The 15,136-nt window shown below is 41.7% G+C and overlaps 1 protein-coding gene across 3 annotated transcripts; it reads right to left on the bottom strand.

Moving 5' to 3' along the window:
* Positions 1 to 737: 737 nt before the first annotated feature.
* On the bottom strand, positions 738 to 14,296 carry LOC141921351 (glutathione S-transferase-like). Of its 3 annotated transcripts, none has more exons than XM_074819912.1 (7): positions 14,276 to 14,296; positions 9,221 to 9,327; positions 8,465 to 8,516; positions 4,857 to 4,989; positions 4,380 to 4,521; positions 3,251 to 3,382; positions 738 to 1,028 (listed from the first exon to the last, which is right to left on the bottom strand). In XM_074819912.1, exons 2-7 carry the CDS (start codon positions 9,305 to 9,307, stop codon positions 906 to 908), a joined length of 669 nt encoding a protein of 222 aa, XP_074676013.1. In that variant the 5' UTR covers positions 9,308 to 9,327; positions 14,276 to 14,296; the 3' UTR covers positions 738 to 905. The 3 variants fall into 3 exon arrangements, with proteins under 3 accessions (XP_074676013.1, XP_074676014.1, XP_074676015.1); XM_074819913.1 differs by lacking the exon at positions 14,276 to 14,296 and adding an exon at positions 12,003 to 12,075; XM_074819914.1 differs by lacking the exon at positions 14,276 to 14,296 and adding an exon at positions 12,000 to 12,017.
* Between the last annotated feature and the right edge of the window lie 840 nt (positions 14,297 to 15,136).

Genomic DNA, 15,136 nt, shown 5'->3' with positions numbered 1-15,136 from the left:
GTGTGGCCTCAGAGCCAGGGAAGGAAGCCTGGTGCTTCTTGTTTTATGAGGACAAAGATGTAGCTGGCTGTTGGTGTCTGGAACTGGTGCTAGAAAGCAGCTGAGAGTCCCTCAAATTGGCAGATGAATGTACAGAAAGAAGCATAAACAAATATTGAACTGAGTGATCATTTTGTCTGAGGATGTGGCTCTGCCCTCCCCATCCTTTGAAGAGGTTCATCATATGAAGAGGTGCACAGACTCCAATGTATTGGGAACAATGAACTAAGGTGCCTGAAAGAATCACATCAAAAATGTAGAGGAAGAAAATAATGGAACATTATAAGAGCTGGTTCCTAGGCAAGACCTGGGGAGTGTGAGAAACCAAAAGAGATTTGGCTTTGGTAACAACCAAGGAAACATACTAAATTAGAAGTTTCGCTCACACAATACTGTAAAACTAATGTAATGTAAGTACTTACTCACCAAAATTGCTCTTGAAACAAGCCTACTTTAAAGAATAAGTGATTCAGTGAGTCTTCTCTCTTTCTTCTCTTCCATAGCTCTTATTCTGAAGTCTATTTTCATCCAGAAAATATCTCTTCAAGAAGTTACATTCTGATGATACTAACACTGCATCGGTCTTTTTTCCAAATTAATAAATTCCTTACCCTACAAATAGTTCTTTGCTTCCATACTTCTTTGTTTTCATGTTTTAACAAGCATTTGATATCAATAAAGACAAATCTGCTGTCACATTGCCAGAGTAATCAGAATGCTTTATTTCAGTTTTGGGTTTTTTAACATTGGTTTTAGCTACAATGATCTAATTTACTGACCTCCCTATTTCCTTTGGTTCGGGGTTTGGGTTTTTTCATTGGGTTTTTTTTTCAGGATTTTGGGTCTCACTGAAGGTAACAAGGCATTCATTTCTTAAAAATCTTCAACACAGTTTCTATATAACGTTCATCTGGTGGGGGTTTCCTTCGGCTGCCAGGCTGCAGGAACTTCTTAATTGTAGGCATATTGCTCATTCTTATTTTAAAAGCCTAAAAAATAAAAACGACAGAGTAAGAGAGAAATTCCAGCTACTCCAGTAGCAAACAGTGCTCCTTGCACAGAACAACTGCTTCCCCCTGCTGCTAGAAGAAATCCTAACATTCATTCAGATCGCATGCCATCTACTCCGTCTCCTTCTGTCCAGCAGGAGGAGGATCCAGCTGCAACAGAAAGCCTGTTCTTACACCAATGAAGGCAGTACTGGAGCAGACAATATCTAAATCTCTGCTGCTTGAAAGAAACCGAAGGCAAAAATTCAATATCCAGGAGCACCAGGGGATAGTTTTGAAGGTACAAATACACTAACCCAGCTCATGATCTTTTTCTTTTAATTGCTGGTTCTGATGGTGCAAACTACCATGTGCACAGACCACGCATTAACATGATTTCCATTTTTACTACATTATGTAAGTATCTAAGCTCTCTTTGCATCTAACGTGGCCACTGTTGTCCCACTGTCACAGCATTTCTAGGATTGCATGGGTAAAGGTGAAATGGCTGGAATTGTCCTTGGCTCAACTCAGTAGAAGCTTCTCATACTGTGTTGTAGCCTAGGGTAGCCAAAATATCTACATGAGGCTGGCAGATATAACACAGCCCCTCAGGGAGACGTGTTCCCTTCTGGAGCAGTGGCTGGCAGCCAGGACTAGGATTAGGGAAGAGCTGGGCATCTAGGCAAGAGATGCCTGTGTCAAGGCAACTGAGTCAAGGATCCTGAGACATCTCATTGTACAGTCAGAGGAGACTCACTGATAAAGACTGCAAGCAGCTGGAGACCCCACAGTTAGCTGAGCAATCTTAGATACACAAGAACCTTCTAACAATGGGGCTAAGGCAGAGGAGCTTCACAGAGTGACAGCCAGTTCTTGCTGGCAGGTGTATGAACATAATTTCTTCTTCCTTACAGGCACTGGAAGGATAAGGGGGAAGTACAAGAAGGAGCAAGAAAAGTAAAAACTGTGAAATAAGAAACCAGCAATTTTAGAAACTTTTTCCGTTCTATCATTGAAGGAATCTCTCCATAATTCAAGGCATGGCTTCAACAGTACTGTGCCCACACCTGGTGGCCAATATATCTTGCTAGAAGATGGAAGCTAGAGGCAAGAATCACCTGAGGCTGCAAAACTGCATATGGAATAAAATCTGACAAATGTTACTGCCCACTTTGTGGCTGAAGTGCCTCATTCTGTCACACTAAATTCAGGCTTAAACTGTTGGGGTTGAGATTTAAAAGTTAAAAATAGTAATAAAAAAAAAAAAAAGCCCTTTACCTCATCAGTTCCAGGGAGAAACCTAACTGTGATAGTCAAATGCTGAACTGTTTCTTTTGTTAGTGGCAATAAAGCCAAAGTCTTTGAGTGCACCTCTCAACAGTTTATAAGGACAAAGAAGCATGACCTCAAGCCTTGCATCATCAACTTGAACTTGCAGTGCCTACACTGCTTTACTACCATGATTACAGGCACGTGGGAGGACTACTGAATACTATCTACTTTTTTCCTACTTGGATCCACTGTATCTCAACTCTTAATGATTCCTGCAGGTCATGCCCCAGGCTTGCCCATGCACTGTGCTCTAATAGCATGCTGCATGCCTGGAGGCTTCTGATTTCTGGTCAAGTCTCACAGCAGAAGTGCCTCACTTCTGATGGTTTCAGACTTTGTACATGGCACAAAGGCAGAGAATTCATCCTCGTTTCTATGGAGTTGATTATTGATGGAAACCTGTGGCTTAATGCTAAGACTTGAGTTTCTAGTCATACTGTAGAAGGCAGAAGTGAAGTGAGGTTACTGGGATCCTAAAATTGTAATACCATCCAGTACAGAAAATGGCACACTACCTTATTCTAACGTGTCAAACTATCTCAGACTTAATTTGTCAGCTGGATTAGATAGCATCTACTGACAGGAAGCAGGGAAATGAAAACAGAGCATCTTAGATGAGTGATTTCCCTGGGACATTAATTTATTTCTGTTGAGGAGGCATATACCACTCAAAGAGGGATAGGCATACCTGAAGAGGGTTAATCAGAAACACAGTGCCTTACAACAAACCAACTAAATCAATTCCCTCTGTGCTTGGTGTTAAGCAAACATATGATAGTGACAGTTCCTCAAGAGCCCAGACTCCTGATTTACATAGCATGGAGAGATGATCACCTCAGGGTTGCCCTCTAGCTCCTGAATACAGGCATGCTCAATAACAAAATTACCTGCAACTGAGGAAACCCGGACAGCACAGCAGGTATTTTCTCCTCCACTGCTAAAATAGCTTCAATTAGCTGAACATCTGCCCAGCTGAATTTGTTGCCCACAAGAAAGTCTTGGCCATGTTGTTTCAAAACCTGTAGAATACAAGAGAATGTGGGCTGCTGATGAGGATGGGACATACAATGCCTGGCAGCTAAGCCTCACAGCACAGCTGTAGAGCTGCACAGCAATTATATCTGAAATTTCAGGGTGGAGTTTTCAGCTGGAAACTGGAAGAGTGGGAAAAAATCTGAACTCTTGTAGTACACAAACTACAAGCTACAGTCACTCCGTAATGATGAATGATGATAGGCAGTGGGAACAGGGACAAAACCACACTCTTAAGTAGACTAGTAACAGTAGGGATAATGGAAGAACTAAATAGTAACTTGGAAAATTTATAAAATTGCCATTTAAGTATTTAGTTTAAAGTTATGTCCAATGTCGATACTAGGAAGCAAACTTAGAAATGCAGAATTACAATAGCTAACCAAAGAAAATCCCTGCCTTTGGGAAAAAGTTATTATAGTCATAAGAACTTCTAGGATGTTTAGCCTTTATTACCATTTTCCATCAAAACTAGGTGTTACAAAAGTGAGAAATGTTGTCAGACACCTGAGTCATATGGGTTTGGTTTGTTGTTTTCAAAAGTGTGATCTGCAGAAATCTATGACTGTTTTACTAAAATACTCCTGACCTCTCTACCTGATTTATTTGCAAGAGATTTTTGCATTCTTCTAATGAAAATGTTCCAACTGAAATTAAGTATAGCAGAGCGATGTGCTCTAAACAAATATAAGTGTGGAACTATCCCCTCAAGGGAAAAAGAAATCATACATGCTTGCTTTTACTTTAGTGAAAAGTTTTGCTGTATAGCTGAGAACATATTGGTTTGTAGATGTACAGATACCACAGCCCTGACAACACAAGCCAACAAACAGAAAACTTGCTGCTGTATTTCCCCTTCTCTGAGAGAGCCAAGAAAGCTGAGGATTTGGAACTGACCTGCACTACAAACATCATCTTATTTTGGGGAAACTTTTTGATAATTGTAAATACAAGTCTTACAGACACATCCTCACTGTCACTTACCTTTTCAAAGACTGGGAAGTACCTGTTAATTGCCCTGTCGTTAATTGAGTCAAGATTTTTCTCCTTTGCCTCAGGTGGAGAGAAAGGAAACATCAAAATCATTTCCATCAGATCTGTTATTCCTTCCACATACATGTCAATCCTGTTGGTGAGGGGAAGACAGCAGAAAAGAGAACAGAAGTTATTTCATCTGTTTTCCAATTAACTAAGGCAACTTATTAGAATTTTATGTTACCACACCACCATAGTGCCAATTTTCACAGCTGAAACTAAACATAAACTAAAGCCAAATATTTCTTAAAAGGAGTAAAAGCCAGTTTCTGTTCAGCAGCATTTCAGAAGCAGTGGTTAAAACCTAAGCAAAAGCTTTTTTGTGTGTTAACCTTTCTACTGGATTAACAGGATTGAATTTTATTATATATAATGCAGCTATCAAATAACAGATTGCTCATTAAGTGAAAGGAGGTGTTACGGTACAGGGCTCTCTCCTTCAAGTCTTTCCCATAGAGATTGTATTTCCCTGCTATGTAGCTGAGGATGGCTCTGGTCTGCACCATCTTCATCCCATCGATCTCAACCAGGGGCACTTGCTGGAACATCAGGACTCCATCTAGGGTGGAAAGTTGAGGGAAAGCTTGTCAGTTCCTCCTAGGCTACTAGCTTTACAGGAGACCAAGAGACTGAGCACATTTCTTTTGCAGTGTAGGAGATCATTGATGTCTTGCCCTAACTGTAAAGCTCCATGGAGAAAACTAACATTGTGGGAAAGATCAAATATTGACCAGCCTGCATCACACTTCTGTAGCAAGGTCATCACAGTTCAGCTGGGCCATTGCTTTACAGCATTGCCAAATCTTCACTGGCTGATGGGAGCTGGCACTGCCTGCTCCTTTGCACTTCCCCACCCTGTCTCATGCTGGGAGGAAAAGCCTGAACCAGCACTTTCTACCCAAGGGATCGGGGGAGAATAGAGTTCTGTGTTAAATCTGAACTTAAAAAAAAAAAATCCAGTTATTTTGAGTGCAGATCACTCTCAGGGACATAGACACATGAATTGAAAGAATGAGAGGGGTAGTACAGCAGCAAGACTGATACTGGGATAAAGGAAGAGGTCAGGCCACTTTAAAGGTCATGAAGCTACAGAGTTAGAGGCAGGGACTGTGACAGCAAGTGCTGTTTAAGTAAGCTTTACACAGTCACTCCAGGGACAAGAGTTTGACAGTCCCCACAGATTTTCATTACAGGCCTATCCTCACTGTCATTCCACAACAATTTAAGCCTCTTTAGATACATCTTTGTAGTCCCATTTTCTCCTGGTTCTGGTAGGAGCATTTGTCTGAGCCTTGAGTGAGGCAGCTCTGAGAGCTAAGCTGACAGAGATTCGGCATAGCAAAATCAATCTTTTCTAGACCAGTTTTCTGCTGGACTAGTTTACTGTCTTTGGAGATACTCCCTCCTCCAATTACATAACATTAAGGGCATCCAGAGAACAGTCCTGCCCTGTTAAAATCACAGCAAAACTCCAAAATCCAACTAGGCAGCTGCCACTTTGCATTGCTCAAAGTTAATAATTTATTTTAATTGCTCAATTTTAATCTATTCAATGCATTCTTCTTTCAGGTATAAGGGTTCATTTTAACAGACACGTCTGTTTGCTTTTTTCTCCACAGAGCTGTTAAAATACTTCGCTAGTCTAGAATTAATAAACATTCTTCACTCATTCTATATTATTTAGTTTAAATTCAAAGAGTAGTTCTCTCTGCAGCAAGGAATAGCCTGTGTTTATTTCTTGTAAACATTCACAGAAAGATCATGTGTCTTCATGTCTTTCCAGAACACACGTCTGCAGTTTAAGGAAGAAATATTATTTGGTATCTCACAGTAGAATGGGAAAACTAACAGCTCTGCAAGGATATTTTTCAGCAGAAAGATGTGAAGTGACAAATAAAATCTGATTTTCTGGCCCTTGACAAAAAGTGGTGCAGCAAACGTGAGTAAACTGAATCCATGCTTTGCTTCTTATCTACAGAAAAGAGGGATTTCTCTCAGGACCAGTAGCAGACTGCTTCTCCTCACTTTACAGTGAGAAATACTTCACATAACCATATCTTAGAATATATATGCAGGATTAAAAGCAGTTTGCCAGTCATTTTGCAGATTGGATTGTCCTGTTGGAAGGTGGTCTGTGGAGCAGACATGAAAAAACTATCTTCTAGACCTACTATTTGTCACCAACCAGCAGAGCATGTTGATACCCAAGTAGCAACTTGGGTAACCTGTGGCTGCACAGATTGAGCCAAACTAGTCATCTCTCAGGCCAATGGGTACAGGTATGACCAGGCCGATGCTATTTAACTCTCTCAGCCTCCAAAACAGCTGTCTGTCTGCAAGCTGCCTCTTGGGAACAGCCAGCCCCTGGCCCAGGCTTCATCCTGGACACTTCCAGGGCATTGTTTAGAAGAGCATCAGCTGGCATGGGCCAAAGTTATGCCTGGACCATTCTAACAAAGTGGTGGTGTCTAGACACAGGATACCCTGGCAAAAAGCATGTTGGTAGAGAGAGAAAAAAATTAGAGGGAGGTGTAATGTGGGGTTATTTGTGTTCAGTCCTGCCTTCATTACCAGCAGCATTCCAGAGGTCCCTTCATCTGAACAGTTAACTAATTGGTGTTTCCTCAACCTACCCTATTAAACCCCACCTTTTTCTTTGTGTTGTCACCCTCTTAAGGTTTTTATATATACATATATAAAAGAGACCTTGATCTTCTTTATAAAACTTCACTACCATTTTCATCACCATTTAATGCTTTTCTCTGGATATGGATAAGCTTGGATGCTGTATCCAGGATTGTACCACTCTGTCTGGATTACTTAGTCCTGTGAAGCAAATTCCGATTTGGGCTTTTGGTACCTGAGCTATCATATTTAGAGCTATAATTGGTGTCTTTACACCGCACTGCACTCCCATGTTGTCAGATTCCCAGCCAGCTAGACCTGCAAATTTAATTCTGATCTTCTTAATACCACTTTTTTTGTTCATTTTAGTTCTCCTGTCAGAATTTCTTTAAACACACCTTTTCATTTCTGAGCCAGCAGCCAAAATCAGCCAAGTCCTTTTCCAAGTCTCCTAGGATGTCTTGGAAAGCTCAGTCTGCTGTGAGGTTTCTCTTACACATCTTGGGCAGCAGGTAAACTACGGGACAGGTGCACCCTGTAGCGCTCCTCATAGTCCCAACTCCTCCACCCTGGCAGCAAAGTCTTCTCCTTCCAGGGTGGCTGCAGAAGGGTTCACTGCTGGATTTCATCTTGCAAAATATCAAGGGCAGTGGGTGGGGGTATGCACTGATGTCTGGGAACTGGTCTCATTCCAAAGGTTGACATGAAGCCTTTGTAGCTTGCTGCCTTTGATCATGCCAGAGTTTTCACAGGTCTCCCTGCTGGCTCCCTGCTTTTTAACTGGGGGAAGCTTCATGGCTCAGGCTTACCCTGCTTTAGTGTGTTCACACAGAGCCTTGCACAAAGGCTTTCCTGAGGATTTTGGTCCCATGCCAGCCTTTCATTTAGAGGCTTATCTTACTGATGTTCAGAACCAGTGTACAGGTACCTCTATACTAGTCAACAGCAGCTCAAACCAGCTGACACAGATGGGCCACATTCACTCTATTCAGCTCCCTCTAACTGTAGAGCATGGTGGTCACATCTAAATGACACCTTGGAAATGGCCCTTGGCCTAGGACAACTCCCAGATGATGCCTGGGAATTGCTTTGGGGAGTACTTTTTGCCCTGGACCAAAAATGCACCAGGAACCATGCTAACAGTTCAACAGCATATATAAAAGTTGCATTAAATAGGAATGTTTGCTACCCCTGTTTAATGTACTACGATAAACACAGTCATGGAAACTATGGCTTTTCACTTATAAGAGTTGTTTTGCACTGGAAAGAACAGGTTACTCAATATTTCAGTATTCTAGGTGTGCACCTAGAAGTTTGCACTGGTTTAAATAAACTAATTTTAAGCCACAAATTTACCTAAATTGGAGCAATTTTTTGAGGGACTAAGCCTCAGGCATCGGGATTCTTACCTTTGATTAGCTTTTCATATTGCTCTTTTGTTTCCAAAAAACTTTCTTCAAACTGGAAAAGGAGAGAGGATAGTGTTACATTGCTGTATTTGAACATTCTTCTTTTGTAAGTGACTGCACATAACCATGCGCAGAATAACCGAACCGAGCAAAAGATAATGGGCTGGATCTTCAACTGCACTGTTTGGCTGCAGATGTCCTGAATATCCCCCATGCATCCTCGCAGCTGAGGAGGAGCAGAAGAGCCTGGCTACCTCAGGGCACTAATTCTGAAATAGCCTAAGTGTGGGTGGAAAGAGAGTACAGAGTACAAACATCTACAGGAGGAAGACAGGTTTCAGCCAGTGCCAAGTGAAACACAAAGTAAAGCAACTATTTCTAACTCTACCCCAGGGTGTGTAAGACAACAACACTCTTTTTTGTTTATACACACTGTATCTGCAAACTAAGTAAGACTGAGTTAAGGTGGTTTTGCACAGCTGGAAAACTCAGATTAATTAAGGGCCTTTAAATAAATCCCCATTTTGACCCATTATGATTAATTACTTTAGGGAACTGATACTAGCTGTAATAAACTCCAAGCTCCACTGAGTTTGCATCCCAAATATTAACCACCAAACAAGGTAGTTACAAACGTGCAGTGCCACCAGGCAAATTAGTTTAGCCACCCTCCTGAAGCCATTTATCGTTAAATTGTTCCTTACTGAAGCCAGTTGAAAACACCAGTCTGGAATGCTGTACCAAGTGTCAACTAACCTCCACGCCAGCTGCTGCCAACAACCATCGTACAGGCTCCATTCGCCCCCTTCCATTTAAGTAGGTAAGTCTGGGCTTCCCTGACATGCTTCTGAGCTCCTGGTTCCCTGAAAAATATTAAGCAGAAAACAGTGTCTCATAAAACTGGTGTCAGTAGCATTATTTTGAGGGAAGAGAGAGCCTTTTGTTCCCACTATGCCTGTTGAAGTTTAAACTCCATCTGTTTTAAATAATAAAATGAGAGATAGAACAGTAACACCACACAGCGTGTGCTAGGAAAGGAAAGATGTGCAGATCTGTAAAGCCTTCCCCAGTCCTACTAGGAAGGTTTGTTATGATTATAAGCAAACACAGACAGGTTTAAACAAGCGGCATGAGTGCCAAGCTATAGGGGGAACCTTGGTGCATTTTAAGACAATTATACAAAGCCACTGAAAATCCTACCACATCCTCAGGGAAGTTACGCATCCCCATTGCCATCATCCTTATTGAAAAGATGAAAAGAAGAAAAGGAAAACATATTTTACTAGTAGGCTAAAATTTGTCTAACTTTGTTTGCCAGATGTAGGAGCGTATTTTGCAGCTTCAATTGCCATCCACTTCCTTCCTCAGGTAGGGGCAAATTAATTGTTAATCTTCCCTTTATTCCATGAAACAGGCTGAGCTTCCTTGGCAGTCCTACTGAATGGCTACAGCGTGTTTCCTTGCTGCTTACGGCAGCCTTGAGGTGTCCCTCAAAGCCCGATCTGAAACCTAGCTCCATTGACTTCAGGTGCGCCCCAAAGCATCCCCGAGGGCACGGGAGACCTGCGTGCCCAGGGGACTGGCACATCGGAGGCTGTCTGCAGCTTGCTGTAACAGCACCTCTCCCTGCACCATGAGCAACGGAGTGTGAGGCAGAGACAGCACGTCTATATTGAGCTGCTTCATGTGTAGGGACAACCAGCTGGAGTATGTGCTGACACTTGGGTATAAGTGTTTGCAAATCCAGACCTTAATTTCCCTGTGCTTTGCTGCCCTAATTACTAAAAAGAAAATGGGACTAGCATTCCCCCTTCACAAAGATGTTAGCATCATGCACTAATGATTGGGAGAACAAAAAGCTTAAAAATGGGTATTCTAATCATGTCCTAATGACTTAGAAACCAGAGTAGAGTGCCCAATTTGAAAAATAATTTTACAGACAACCCCAGTTTTCTCAGAGCTAAAAGCCAAAGCTGCAACATTATGTTTGTCACACTTTGCATCAGCATGACATTTCCCATTCGAATCAGGTTCAGTACGCTCTACTGATGTATTTTCTTCAAGTCACAGTGCTGTGTAAGTGTACTTAAAACAAAGTACATTTGGAACATATTTTGCCAAAACTTGATTTTAAAGAGCAATCAGATTGAAGGTTCTCCCTTGAGCAATTCTGGTAAGAACTGAATCATGTTACTACAATAAATAGGGATATTTTGGGTTATTTAGACAGTATAATCCAAATACACATAGAGGAAAAAATTATCACCTCCAGCTCTAAAGTACAAATAGCTGTTGCTAATTACAATGCTTTGCCTCTAAGACAGTGGTTTTATTAGTTTCTGCAGGTTGTGTGACTAGCTTTCACTATATGGCAGTGCAGTTTATCTATGTAGTTTACAACAGCTAACTAGTGCCTCTTATTATCATATTTCTCAGATACATTGCATCCATATCATTTCAACACACATCGCCCCAACTTGTAATGTGCAGAAACTCGCAGTAAGACTTTTCATTTAACTAAAAAAGCCAAAGACTGCAAGAATATGAAACTTAAACCTCTTGGAAAATTTATCTATTGTTTGCAGAACAAAAGCAGAGGGAGTAAAAAGCCTTAGGTCTCATTTTACATGAGCAAGAAATTCTATATGGCATTAAATTATGTGGGATGAACAGTGACAAATGGAGAATAAAAACCTATCTCTTTTTTATTTAAGAATAACTGTCAGCTCTAAGTAGATTTTAATTGTCTTAAGCTTCTGACAGAAAAAAGCCCTTGGTTTTTGATAAAATCTCCTCAGTCTTTAGATCCACTGAATGTATCTCCACTGACTATACAGGGACCTGATACATGTAGCTCACATACATTCAGGTGCCTGGGTCTGGACCTGAGTCTTGCCCTGAGGGCTCAGTTTAGTTGCCCATTCCTATATGTCTATTGACACTTGAGATTCCCTAAAGGTGGACAGATACAGCCCTCCACTTACTGGAGATAGGGCAACTTTTTCTACCTTAAATCAGTATACCTATTCAATGCCTTTTTGCATTTATTTGAGAAAAGGTGGAGCTAAGGCAAGGTTCCCTCAGGACTTCACTCAGTCCTCCACTATTTTTCTAAAATTTTGGTAAAAGATTTGCAGGATGTTGTGTTTAAAAAAAAAAATTGATCCATTTTTGATACAATTTTGTCTCGTCCCACATGGTGGGTTAGGAGGGGGGTGAATCTTTTGAATTCCTCAAGAGCCTGCTTGCAGGTGGAAGAGCCTGTCTCTGCTTGGCAGAGCCACAGGGTGGGTCAAGTCACAACAATGACTCAGAGGAACAATTTTGCTGATAACTTCATTAACTGACAACTTTAGTGAATGGGTGGAGACAATTTGGCAACAAGAGAATAAAGGCACTTTGGCGATGAGACTATTTTCCTAACAACCTGTTGCAACTCATACAAAACTTATATACATGAATATATGTAAGCAGGAGAGAGAGAGCAGAAAGAGGAAAGAGAAGAAAGAAGAGGGGATAGGAAAAGGGGAATCACCACCCTTGGATCCTGCGTTGTCCTAGAGTAACAAACTTGGTCCGTAGGTGATGGGTCAACACAGACACGCATGGGGTGTTGTCTTTATATAATCTTTCTTACGCATGCTCAATAGGCTGCTCCAGAAGGTTTTTTCCTCTGGCTTGTACCTGCGCAGTTAGGCAAGTTCTGTCTCTGGGCAACAACAGGAGGGAGAGGGAGAGAAACAGCTCACCACCCCACCTCTGCAGAGCTCGCTCTGCTTCTCCCCCACAGGGCATTCTACTCGAGCTGTTTGAGACATCCTCTTTATGAACAGTTTCTTGTTTATGAAGAGTTTGTGACAAATATGTTGATGATTTATTAATAGACAAGGAATCTTGTATAGCTGACACCCATTCCTTACTGCTCGCCTTAGCTGAAAAGGGCCCTTGGGCCTCTCCACAGAGGTTACAATTTTTATAAGAGAAGTGTAGAATAGCTGGGTTACATTCTCCAACAAGAGGAGCAGTGTTTATCTGAAAACCATGTTAAAGCATTCATAATCTTCCCTGACCAGTTACTAAAACCAAATGTAAGCCTTTTTAGGAGCTGCAGGATTCTGCCACCCCTGGATAGCTGCTTTTGAGGAAATGGCAAAACCCCTGATACTGACTGATGCTCAAGATGCTGGAAAACCCATTCACTAAACAACAGACAAGGTCATTGGACAACATTCAAGCTTTTGAAGCAAGCTGCACCTGACCTGGGACTGCCAGACTACAGTAAACCATTTACCTTGTTTGTACAAGAAGGGCAAGGAATAGCCTCTGGGATGGTAACTAACATGCTGAATCCTGCTACTCTACTCCCTTCACCTGGGGAAGGAACTCCACATCATGACTGTGTAGTAAGCACCTGTGAAAAGACTCAAAAAGATTTAACAGATGTGCCATTTCTAAATCCCAGTCTATAACTATTTGCTGGCAGGTCCTCATATTATCTGAATGGCAACCAGGTTCACAATAACTACTGTGAATGAAGTAGTGGAGGCTTCACCACTCAGTCTCTAACCAAGTGCACAAACAGCCAAATTAATTGCATCAGCAAAGGTCTATCAGCTGGCCAAAGAAAAGACTGTAAATATTTATGCTGATTCTCAAAATGCATTTGGAGTATGCCAAGCTACTGGGCAGTTATGGAAGCTGCGTGGGTTTATAACTTCTTGTGGAAGTAAAATATCAAATGCTCCACAAATTACCAGAAAAACTTGCTATCATTCATCAGCCAGCCCATACCAGCGGAAGGACAAAAGAAGAGGTAAGAAATAGTCTAACAGATATTGCTGCTAAAGCCACAGCATGACAGCCGTATGAACCACTGGGCTTACAAGCAGTCCAGCAGTCTGACCTGATGTTACTTGCTCCTGAAAAGATATGTTTGACTGTTCCTGCTGAAGAAATTGACTCTTGCAAAAGGTACAAGCGACCAAAGACTCACAGAGAATATGGAGAGCAGACATGGATAACCTTCGTATTTTACCTAAGCAATTCCTGATTCCCATAGCAAAAATGTATCACCATCCAGGGTATTTTGGGGCTGCTGCAGTAGCCCAGACACTGCTGAAGAATTGGTTTGTGCCAGGAATTTATACTGCAGCCAAATAAGTAATCACATCTTGCATGCACTACCTTTAGCCTTAATTAATATTTAGGGAAGATCTCAACACAAAATATGCCTATATATAAATGGTTTTACTGCTTTTGTCTAAACTCCATAGTTCCATCCTACTTCCTAGTGAGCCTTAGTGACATGCCTGTCCTGAATTTCTCTGAGGATTCTTCTCAGCAATGCAAGAACTCTTCAAGAGGGGATGGTCTTTTAGAAAGAGCATTATCTGCGTCCAGTGTGAAGTGCCCTTTAGCCCTGGAGCTGGGAGCAGAGTCCAGCGTGCCAAATGGGCCAGCTTTCCTGCTCAAATCCAGAAGAAACCATCACGGTGCTAGAGGCTTGCACTCCCACCTACCTTTGCCTTCCCACATTTTGTCCCCTCAGCGGTTTCACGGCTGCCTTGCTCAGCTCTGAACTGCACTGCACGATTCATTTCCTGGTTAAAAAATGTCTTTCTCTTGCTTTCTCTCTCCTGCAGCTTCTACCTGGTGAGTGACTACTGAGCCATGCTTAGTCTACCTGGCACATGAACTAAACAGAGCAGAGAATTTACATTAGCCTAGCAGATGCCATAATAAATTTGTAAGTAGCTTCACTATAGTTGCTCAAACACTTTAAGAAAAAGGAATTTTTAAGGTAGTACTTACCTTCTGACCTTAACTCAGCCTCCACCCAGCACAGGCAGATTCTCCAGGGTTATTTAAACTTTGGAGTTTGGGGGAGTTTCCAGCCATACCCAATTAGAGAGAAAATCTCTCATTGCTATTAAGCTGGCACTACTCAGTTTAAAGACATACATCTCTGAAAATTGCCATCCAAGTAATTTCAGGTGAAAATACCAAAACTGAAAGTGAATGTGAACAGACATAAGAATGGCATAGCAGATGGGAAATGGGATTTGGGTGCCAAAGATCAAGTTCTCACCTCTAGCATAGACCCACATGTTTACACCCATGCAGCAGATGTCAATACAGCTAATCTGCAGATCTGTTCATAGAGCCCATGCTGTTATTAAAATTGTATTTACCAGTCTAAAGCCATGGCTGTACTAACACAGCACCTCAGGATGGGGGACCTCAGGACAAAAATCTTTAGGCAACTATCTTGAGGAAATCCCCACAAAGCTGCTACTTTCTTTTTTCCTCACAGTTGGAGTTTTGTTATGGTTTCTCTGCCTGGCAATTGCTGGCAGTCTCTCCTAGAGGATGCTTCTCTCCTAGGGGATGCCATTAGAGGCTTCTTGCAAATTTGTATTTATGTGCTTCAGAGGTTGATGGTGTCAGCAAAAAACAACTGTATGTTGCTTCTTTACACTTTGCCTAGTTCTAACTCTCTCTCAGGTTCATACTTTAGTGAATAAAGCACAGCATTAAATATATGCTTCTGTATTGTTTCGATGTCAAACCTGGTTACCACCCCCCAGAAAATTCCCAAGTATGGGTTGGAAGTGCAGCATAGGCCCAGAACTGTTCCCAGTGTGCAGTGTGGGTATGGCACCCTGTTTTGGA

This window comes from Strix aluco, chromosome 3 (genome assembly GCF_031877795.1).
Source record: "Strix aluco isolate bStrAlu1 chromosome 3, bStrAlu1.hap1, whole genome shotgun sequence".
NCBI lineage: Eukaryota > Metazoa > Chordata > Aves > Strigiformes > Strigidae > Strix > Strix aluco.
The sequence above is the reverse complement of the archived record's forward strand: the minus strand, read 5'-3'. Positions and strand labels throughout refer to the sequence as shown.